The 11457-nt window shown below is 34.5% G+C and overlaps 1 protein-coding gene across 1 annotated transcript; it reads right to left on the bottom strand.

Annotated features, from left to right (window-relative positions):
• Positions 1-3506: 3506 nt before the first annotated feature.
• Positions 3507-3950, bottom strand: LOC149236107 (uncharacterized). The gene has a single exon (XM_089368771.1). The coding sequence runs from the start codon at positions 3948-3950 to the stop codon at positions 3507-3509; it is 444 nt and encodes a 147-aa protein (XP_089224897.1).
• Between the last annotated feature and the right edge of the window lie 7507 nt (positions 3951-11457).

Below are 11457 nucleotides of genomic sequence, written 5' to 3'. Positions count from 1 at the left end.
GGAATCCATCTCCATGGATTACATGTCGGGCCTTCCTTCTACTAAGCATGGAAACGACTGTGTTTTTGTGGTCGTTGACAGGTTCTCGAAGATGGCCATAATGGCGGCCCGCAAGAAGAATATCACAGTAGAAGCCACTGCTAAACTCTTCTTTGAATGAGTGTGGGTACACTTTTGGATCTCACAGTATATCATCTTATATCAGGACAACAGGTTCCTCAGTACATTTTGGTCCAGCCTATGGTCGATGCTGGACACCAAACTCACTAAGTCCACAACCTTCCATCCTCAAACTGAAGGCTAGACAGAGGTTGTGAACAGGATGATCGTACACATTCTATGCATGTACAACTCAAAGCATCCACACACATGGGATGAGAGCCTCCCTATGTTCAACACAGCTACAATTGGGCTCTCCACAACTCGACTGGCCACAACCCTTTTCAGATGGGTTTGGGATTCCAGCCACTATGTTCCATTGATGTGGCCATGCCATTTGCAACTACTCACACAGATTCGGCTCATGTCTAGTCTGAAACAGATAAGGCAAATAAATTCATTGAGTACATCCAACATATTCACCAGCAGGTCCACAACATTATGGAGAAATCAAATGCCAAGTACAAGCAGCGACATGATCAACATCGGGTGCCACACAAGTTTAAGGTGGGTGACAAAGTCTGGTTGCATTTGCAAAAGGAACGCCTTATCGGAGCCTATTGGAAACTCAGACCACTCCGATATGGTCCTTACACCATTACTAAGGTTTCGGGAGACAATGCATTTGAGCTCAACATTCCCCCATTCCTTGGCCTACACCTAGTGTTCAATGTGGACTGCATTCGGCGATACTTTCCACCATTACTAGACACATACGACATTGCAGAACAACTCACACCCACAGAGTTAAATCCAGATTGCATGGAACAAGCTGCATCTGATCGGATTATGGACACAGATCAAGCACACTCGCCAGCAGAATATCCAACTGTATCGAATTGTCAAAGAGGGCCAACTCCTTCACAAGGGCAAGTGGCTCACGAGGGACCAAGTTTAGCAGAAGTTTCCTCATCTCATGGAGGAACTCAACGTAATGGGGACCATTGCTTCCTAAGGGGGGAGGAATGGTCCAGGTGGATATTGGTGGCCACCCACCAAGTCCACCTGGACCCCCACCATTGTTTCTTTCATCTTTTCATTTTTCTTAATTGTAGCACAGTTTACTATAATTTTTAACAGTTTTTCGGGTCCTGAACCTTCGGAGCCGTTTTGAGGCCCTAAATGACGTTTTTTGGGAAAACTGGAAGCAACATGGGTCCATGGACCGATGTTGCTTTTCCCAAAATTGTAGTTCTCAGATAGATCTTTTTAACGAGATATTGTGCACGTCAGACGGAGATCGTATGCCAAAGTTACGACCCTGGGAAGTTGATGTACCAATTTACCCAAATGGGGCCCACAGTTTGGCGTTTCATCTTCTAGGGTTAGGTTTTTGGATGTTTAGGGTTTTCCATTGTTTTTCAACAATAAATAGGCCTTCGAGCCTCATTATAACACAGTTCAGAGGCATGTAGCCGCCACATCTCTTCTCAGAGATAAGCTACCATTGCCCTAGCTGGTTTATTTCCATTTCTGTTTGTAAGCATATTTCAGTATTTTACAGTAATGAAATGAAGTATTATTTCCATTGCCTCTTTGTATTTATGGTTAGCTCTGTAATTTGTTGCGTTCTTGTTTAAATCTGGATCAGAAGTTCTGTAAAGAGGGGGAATATGTAATGTCTCTTGATTATAAATAATAATAATAATAAAAATAATATAATATAATATAAAGTTATAAGCAAATAAATAATAAACAATAAAGAAAATATAATAATAGTAAATAGATAATAAATAATGAAGAAACATAATAATAACAAATAAATAAAATAGTAAATAACAATACTAAAGATCTAAATAAGTATATGTAAAACTAAATTATAAAATAGTAACAATAAGTAAAGTTAACAATAAAATAAAATAAAATAAGAAAGAGTTAACTAAGAGAATTATAAAAATAGTAAAAATAAGTAAAGTTATCAAAAAGTAAAAAAGAATAAAATAAATTAAGAGGAAACTTAACTTAAATAAAAGTTGCATGTTGACACATGGAATGTGTACATGCAGTTCCCTTTCCAATGTTTGGTCTATTTAATAGACGATGAAGAAGATGAGAGATCATTTCTTCATCCATTCTCTTGGGAGAAAAATGTTGTGAGACAAAGGATTCTCTAGCAGTAGTATGTTGATTGGGCTCGGGGGTGGCCAACTATAAAAAGATTATGTGCAGCTGAGCCTACTGTTGGGTGGAGAGTCATCCCCAAAACTTTGTTGTGGTTAGTGGGATTCAAATAGAATTCAACTCCAAAATGACAAGTAAGGAATATCATCGCTACAGGTAAGTTGTCTTTGCTCCCATTTCTCAAAAATTCTATGTCAATTAGTGGAATAGTTGTGTTGATTATTAATCATATAATTTGATGTAATTATTTGTATATCTTAAATCAGGGTTGTTAAATATGGAATCAGAGCCAGGTTTCGACTCTATATGACCTCCAGAGAAAATTTTGAGAAAAATACTTAATCAAATTTATCAATAATTTTACTTATGGAAATTTAATCAAATAAATTTGAAAAAAAAACTAGTTTATTTTTCTATAATACATTTAAAATAATATATTTTGGACAAGTATATGAAAATTATTAGTTAGTATGTTAGGAGGTTATTTTAACATGCTATCAAGAAAAATATATATTCTATATGTTTTTCCATGTTTCGTGACAAACATGCATACTCTGTTTTAAGTTAATGTAAGATAACATGATTATGCCAGCAAATTCCAAGTGTTTGACTTTTTTTTCATGACTGTGAGATTCCTAAATATTTCAAAATCTACAAATACATATATACACTTAAGTCAATGCAGATATTGAAACTACAGATACTCAATGAGGCTGTGCTAAATACTGGATGAGGGTTAGCATACTCAATGAGGCTGTGCTAAATACTGGATGAGGGTTAGTCCTGCTGCGGTGGTTCAATGGTGAGGTGGGGGGTTTGGTCCCCATAGGTTTGGTGGCCTAATTTTGGCTTCAAGTTTGGGTTTATTTTGAAAAATAAAAATTGGAAATTTGATAGACAGTAGTATTTTAGAAATCTGATAAACAAGAGTAAAGTTAAAATCTTCAATCTTCAGTGTAAAATTTTTAGAATATTCAAATAGTCAAAAACTGCTTCAATCTTGTCTATCAGATTGTAAAATTTTCAGAATATTTGAATAGTCAAAAACTGCTTCAATCTTGTCTATCAGATTTCCTAATATTTTAAAAGTTAAATTCTAATATTTTAAAAGTTAAATTTCAATATTTGAGTCAAATTTCTAAAATATTCCAAAATCTCATCTCTATTATATTTCGAAAATATTTCAATTCTACGATAAAAATAGCAACTCAACTGCATATTCAAACTTACCATCCCCAGTAAGACCAATCTGGAAACGCAATATCAAAAGAATCTTCGGTTCCGCAATAATGAAACAGCGGGGGAGGAGAGTTGGCCGGATCACTATAATGGGCTCGTTTCAAAACGGGCTTGTCTTCACAATTGAACATCAAGTCCAAGTCTGGAACCATTTTGGGGTAGAACTTCAGCAGCTGCGCAATTCCCCAAAATGTAAACAGATCTCTGGTCTGAAAAGACTTTCGATACGATTCCACATACATCCTGCTATTAACAATCGTCAGCCTGAAATTTGCAGATTTCTTTGCAGCTTCCACCATGACCAACGTAATTCCATTCTTGGCCCAAGGCTTCATATCCCGGCGAATCCACTTGAAATAAAAGGGGTAGGACGCGGCTTCATGATCATAACTTGAGTTCCTCAGAACTTGAAGCCACGATGGCGAACACATGGCGCTGGGCGAACAACCTGGCAGGAAACGTGACAAATTTGTTATCTGCTCCGCTCTTCCGAAAATCATAGAAAACAAAGGAAAGATAAAAGGAGCGAACCGAACATTACCTTTTCCCTCCTGAAAGTATCATAGAAAAGCGATTTGCTCTAACGGAAAACCGTAGAAAACAACAAAACATCGAGTTAGAGACTCGTATCTGCGAAAGATAGACTTAAAATTGAAGTGGTTATATCAAAAATTGGAATATCAAAGGCATTTGTGGTGTGTTATTACATCTGCATAAGATATTGCAAAACCTAACGTTGAAATTTCACACGTTGATGACCCAATTCCTGATTGTTCACTTTTTTCTGGAATGCCCTTTTGCTAAGGCCATTCGGCACTGGTGAGCTTAAGTCGATTGTAGATTCCTGGAATATTTGGGAATCCGGACGGACATGGGCGTGGTCAAAAAATTGACTGCGCCCATGTGTGTTGGCTTCCCGAATATTCAGGGAATCTGCAATCGACTTAAGGATTGCCATTTGGGACTACGTAGCGGTTTCGCTAAATATGAGGATAGACAGGGAATGGTCCTCCATCCTGGAATGCTTATTGTATTGGTTTACTAATCAAAGACCCTATTGTGGGCTCCTCTTGTATGTTCTTTAGGGGATCTGGTATTTCAGAAACTCTTTTCTCTTTGAGAACTAGATCTTAAATTGCCATTTTACTAGTGTCAAAATTGTTGGCCATTTTTTTGAAATTGGTCTTTGGACTGCTTGGTCTTTTCTGCTTATTGTTCACTTTCATGATCTCGGGGAACATTTTCCTTTTGGTTTCTTTGATGGAACCTCAGTTGATGGTTATTGTGGATGCTGAGCACTTATTAAGCTCTGCCCAAATAAGAAATTTCACTTCTATTGGAATGGATGTGGGAATGGAGGTGGTGGTACAAATTGTCAGGTAGAGATAGTGGCGTTGTGGGCATTACATGAGAGTGTTGCTTGGCTCACCATTAATTCCATTAGGGATTGCTGGAAACTCTAAGATTGTCATTAATTAGTTGCAGGGGAACTCTCTTGACATTCCTGGATGGCAAACATCGCTGCCCTCCCCTCCTCTTACAATGACATTTCTTTCTTCCATGTGTAATTACCAAATTCAAATTCAATTTGATATAGAAAAAATTCGATTGTTTAAAATTCAAAATTCAATACCACTGGTTAAAGTATTTTCATTAATTATTTATAAATTAAATATTCATGAATGGCAAACATAGCTGCCCTCCGCTCTTCCTACAATGACATTTCTTTCTTCCATGCATAATTACCAAATTCGAATTCAATTTGATATAGAAAAAATTTGATTGTTTAAATTCCTACAATGACATTTCTTTCTTCCATGCATAATTACCAAATTCGAATTCAATTTTATATAGAAAAAATTTGATTGTTTAAAATTCAAAATTCAATACGACTAGTTAAAGTATTTTCGTTAATTATTTACAAATTAAATATTCCTGGATGGAAAACATAGCTGCCCTCCGCTCTTCCTACAATGACATTTCTTTCTTCCATGCATAATTACCAAATTCGAATTGAATTTGATATAGAACAAATTCGATTGTTTAAAATTCAAAATTAAATACGATTGGTTAAAGTATTTTCGTTAATTATTTATAAATTAAAATAATTAGAAATATTATACTGTTATATAATATTATATAACTGTATAATATTCCTGTCTCGGCGGCACAGGAGGGTTGAGGGCACTCCACGAATTTTATTGTACACATATGCATTGTGCTTCTTGGCGAAACCTAAAACATCGACTTCAGTCTCTCGGTCGGTGGATCTGCGACTCGCTTATGTGTGTTGCCTCAGTGATTTTATCAATCTCTTGGTGGTTCTGGGGTTCGCCTTCTGTTGAGGATGACTTATAATCGGTTCACCTTTGTATCTTTGCTCCTTCGGTGATTTTATCAATCTCTCGGTGGTTCTGTGGTTCACCTTCTGTTGAGGATCACTTATACTCGGTTCACTTTTGTATCTTTGTTCGAGTTTTTCTTGGATCCTGGAGGGAGTCTTTCTACGGCTTTTTTCTGTGCAAGTCAACTGGCCTCTTCAACCATTTCAGATCTGCGCATCCACTTTGGCGATGTCGGGCGGTTTTTTCCGCAGAGTTTGCTTCTGAGGATCTGCAGAAATGGCTTTGATTTAGAATTACGGCTCCCACGTTTTGTTCTGCGGCTCTTCTGTCGTTGATTTGCAGTTCTTCTGCGGCTGATTTGCTGCGGCTGGGTTTTGATCGACTATTTTCTCTGCCACGGTAACCTCTTCAGCAGGATTGGAAACAAGCATTGGTTGAGATCCATAGATCTGTCTATGGGCTATACAATCAAAATAGGCTAAGGGTTTCGCTGGGTTTTAGATCTAATCTTGTGCAGCTAGATCTAGATCTAGATCTAATCTTCTGCGGCTAGATCTAGATCTAATCTTTATCTTTTGCATATATATATATATATATATATATTTTAATTTTTTTAATTTTTAATTTTTAATTTTTTAATTTTTTAATTTTTTAATTTTTATTTTTAATTTTTAATTTATTTATTTTTTAATTATTTTTTATTTTATTTTATTTTTTAAATTTAAATTTATTTTTATTTATTTATTTAATTTAATTTTTATTTATTTATTTATTTTATTTTTTATTTTTATTTTTATTTTTATTTATTTTTTATTTTATTTTATTTATTTTATTTATTTATTTTATTTATTTTTATTTTTTAATTTTTTTAATTTTTTAAATTTTAATTTTATTTTAATTTTTATTATTTTTTATTTTATTTTATTTTATTTTATTTATTTTTATTTTTATTTATTTATTTAATTTAATTTATTTAATTATTTTTATTTTTATTTTTATTTTTATTTTTATTTATTTATTTATTTATTATTATTATTATTATTATTTTTTATTTTTATTTTATTTAATTTTTTTATTTTTTATTTTTTATTTTATTTTATTTTATTTCATTTTTTATTTTTATTTTTATTTTTATTTTTATATTTTATATTTTTATTTTTATTTTTATTTTTTATTTTATTTTATTTTATTATTATTATTATTATTATTACTATTTTCTTCTGTGGCTAAGTTCTACGGGCAAGGAGAATATGGCTCCCAACTTCGCGAAAATAGCTGCTGGCTCATTTGCGTCCACTTCTAGAGGGTAAGTTCCTGCCCATATTGTGAGTGAAGCCCCAACTCCCACCGTCCAGGTGGTCCAGGCCTCACTCGATGAGGCTTTGAAGTTTTCTGAAAGTGCCCTAATCTGTCGGTTCAATGGTTTTTGGCCGCGGCTGACGGCTCTCCAAAATTGGATCTCGGAGGTATGGAAGCCTGTCATTTCTGATGAAATTAATATCTACCCCTATGCTAGGGGTTTCTTTATAGTAGATTTTGAAAATCCTGAAAGCAGACAATGTATTCTAGATTCCGGCCCTTGGTTTTGGGAAAAATCAGGCCTATTCATGAAGCCATGGAATCCATCATTCGATCCGTCAACAACAGTCATAACCTCAACACCAGTTTGGGTGAGATTGCCAAGTCTACCCTTGCATCTCTGGAACCTCTCCTCGCTAAAAGCCATTGGAAATGCAATTGGGAAATTTTACTGCAGGTGCCTAGAAACAGAGGAATATGCCAGAAGCACCTATGCATGCATCTGTGTGGAAATGGACTTCAGTGCCGGATTCCCAGCTGAAATAAACCTAACAAGTAAAGACTGTGTGTGGAACCAAAAACTCGATTATGAAAGTGTCCTCTTCAGATGTCGATCTTGCTTTGAGACAGGCCATCTAGCAAAAAATTGCCCAAAAGCCTCCGAGAAAAATTTTGCTAGAAAAAACCACCACAGATCTACATGGTGGGAAGGAGCACAAAAAGAACACTACACTGTCATCAAAGAAGAATACTCTAGAGAAAACTCTGAATCACAAGAAATCGAGCAAGAAAGAAACAACTCTCAAGACAAGCAGGGAGAAAGCCCCGCCCAACAAAAAAAAAGTGAACTCGACAACCCCTCAAGCATCAACAGTGATGAGGATTCGAATACCGCACAAAATAAATCTTCATTTAACAACAAAGCAGATCTCCTAGACCAAACTTCTTCTCCGACTACCTTCAAAAGGACGAACACAATGGATCGCGAAGCTAAGACACCAATGTCCCAAGAACCAGAAGAGATGAAGGAGATGCAAGATAAAGGAAGTTGGAAGACTGTAGAGAAAAAAAAGAAAGTTACAACACCAATCTCGCCAAGAAAGACGAGGAGCCAGATAATTAAAAACTAAGAAAATTATAGGTCCGATAGACCAATTTGGTCTCAGTGGACGTTAACCATCATCATCATCATCATCATCATATAAATCTATTTTTTGAAAAACAAATACATGCAAAGATATCATTTTCTAAAAGAATGCCAACCTCAAATCAAAGATTTTTTATCTCTTAGAAATAAATAATAACGTGAATATTGATTAATAGCTAAAACCTAATTCTCTACCTGTAGATTAGCTCCTTTAGTGAATCTCGTTATAATGTGAATATTGATTAATAAGTAAAAACTAAATCTCTACCTATAGATTAACTCTTTTAGTGAATCCCGTTAGAAAGTACATTGTAGAGGAGTTATTTATGTTGTAAATTCTGTTGGAGGGAAGTCTCTAAATTGAATTTAATCGTACTTATAACTTAATCGAATCGCGCGAATATTTGAATTTTTCAGCTTGATTCGACCGAATTTGGTAACTATGCTTTCATACAGCTATTGGCACACCTACTAGGATGACTACGTTGGATGGATACGGCTACCTTCATCTCCACGGGGATGGGTATCTGCTATCACGGGGTTATCTTCACTTTCAACTCTAGGGCGGTAGCGGCAGTCACTTACTCATTGTCTTGGTCGGCATTCATTATATACGTAATTACATCATTCGAGATGTGTACAATGAACAAAACATGGACATGGATGCTTTGTCCAAAAGCGGGATCCCTCTTTCCCTCACATAATGTTTTTTTGACTCTTTCTCTCACAAAATGTTTTTTGAATTTTTTACTAACGTTCTATATATAATTCAGGCTCTTTTGAGCTCTAAAATCCCTGTTGGACATTCTCTGGCTTGTTTTGTGATCAAGGCTAGGCCATGTTTCTTTACCTCTATGCACCTATGCTGCTCTATCTGTTCTACTCTATTTCTTTGTTCTCTGGGTTAGACACAGTTTTGACTCCCTTTCTCAAGGAAACAACAGTTTTTAATAGAATTATGTAACTTCTCATTTATAATGATGAAATTCTGGTTTTGGAATTATAATTATTTTTGAAATAAATTTTTAGATAAATACAAATATATATATGATTCATTTATGTTTATTTGAATTCCAAATTTAATTATAATTTTAGTTTTATTATAAAATTTAAATTTAATTTCATCAAATTTTGAAAAACTTAAAGTAATATAAATAGATTTGAAAAAAGGTAGAGGTTGAGAAAGTATTAAAGTTATCTTTACAAATCTCATGAAAATTTTCAAAGAAGTGTTTCTCTTTAAATTCATTCAACAATTTTGAAGGAAATTTTATTTTTACATGGAGTCCTTTGAAAGGAAAATTAGAACCAAGGAGCATGATATAACTAAATAGTAGCTTTTTTGAAGGATGTTCTGTGTTAAAACTTTATTAGTTAAAAGTGAACTCATGAATATTTTTATTTGGAAATGCATTTGAATTTCCAAAGAAACTTTAGTCACTTGTTCGTGGGTTGTTGATATCATCAATTGGAAAGGATTTGGTATCGTAGTCTAGGCTCATAGACCTTTCTAAGATTCAATAACTAAATGGTTCCATCTTCATTATTCAAATTTACTATACTTATGATAGATTATGGCAATTTGAGATTTTCAACATCCTTGAGTTCAAAAGATTCATATTTTGGCTTCAACTTGATATTCTTATAATTTATCCAAAATCATTCGAGGCAGGTCACTATGATCCGATCCACAACAGGTCACTATGATCTGATCCACAACATACTGATAAAAAACATAATGATACAAATGTTTGCTAGAGTTGGAATTGGGGGAACAATGTAAATGGGATTTGAATGACACCCAACAAAGCTATATCAATTGCAAGAAATCTTGAATCCAAATAAAGTTGGCATATACAAATAGGATGTGGATAAATTCCAACCATTCAAGTAGGAAAATACTTCAAACACAAGAGTTTCAAGTGCAAATACATATCGATGTCTAACCAAAAGACCATATCAATTGCAAGAAACCTTTAATCCAAATAAAGTTGGCATATACAAATAGGATGTGGATAAATTCCAACCATTCAAGTAGGAAAATACTTCAAACACAAGAGTTTCAAGTGCAAATACATATCGATGTCTAACCAAAAGACCAAATCAGGGTCTTATCTATCTCTACAATCCATTCTTTGGCAACTACACTAAATAACCAAAAAGAGAGAACCTTATATTGTGGATACTCTTGTCATGTAGCTATCTCTACAATCCATTCTTTGGCAAGTACACTAAATAACCAAAAAGAGAGAACCTTATATTGTGGATACTCTTGTCATGTCAACTATGCAATTCCTGAGACCCCCCTCTTTAACTAAGATCCAAAATTCTATTTACACCCTTTGGCAACATTTGGTGACACTTTCACTGTCATCGTGGAAGAGTAACAATTTAATGCTACTCTTTCCTAGCTATTGTCTTACGACCCTCCTTTGGCAACATCTGGTGACACTTTCACTATCATCATGGAAGAGAAACAGTTCAATGCTCTTTCCTCTTTCCTAGCTACTGCCTTACGATGTTTCCTTTGCAACATCTAGTGAAATTGCTAGTAACTTCTTATTTAATGATATTCACACCATCAAAACTATCTTCCATGACCCATAACTAGAATTCGAGCAATAGGATATTTTACCATTTGCAGTTTGAACTTAAAATTAATTTTAAACATTTGTTCTTAGAGAGTTGTAGCAAATCGATGATAAAAGTTTGTCCACATCTATCCAATATGTGATCTTCATGCACATTTTCTAGAGATTTTTACATTTTATTTAAATCGTTTCGTTATGGTACTAAGAGAGGGGATTTTAATGGATATCTAAGAATAACACTTAACCTCTAAACCACTGACAATGAATAGTAAGTTGAAGAGTAATGTTGTATTTAGGGTTTAAGGGTTAAGGTTCTTGTTGTCTCCCTTTATGTATGTGTGTATGTATTTTATATGAGCACTTATTTATAAGTTCCACTTCAAAGGCAAGTTTCTCATTGGTACATTTGTGCATTGTTTGGGAAAGAATTTTTGAGAGGAGTTTGGATCAAAAGTTGAAGTGATTGCTCTCTTTCAATATCTAATATTGCTTAATAGAGTTGTTGTCTCTTTTTTTTGCTAATGTGTATATGACTTGTGGGACTAGCCTGTGATCT

Source organism: Pinus tabuliformis, chromosome 8, assembly GCF_031772625.1.
Source record: "Pinus tabuliformis cultivar Carrire ecotype Pingquan chromosome 8, CPIR1, whole genome shotgun sequence".
Lineage (NCBI taxonomy): Eukaryota > Viridiplantae > Streptophyta > Pinopsida > Pinales > Pinaceae > Pinus > Pinus tabuliformis.
This window is presented reverse-complemented; position numbering and strand designations above follow the sequence as displayed.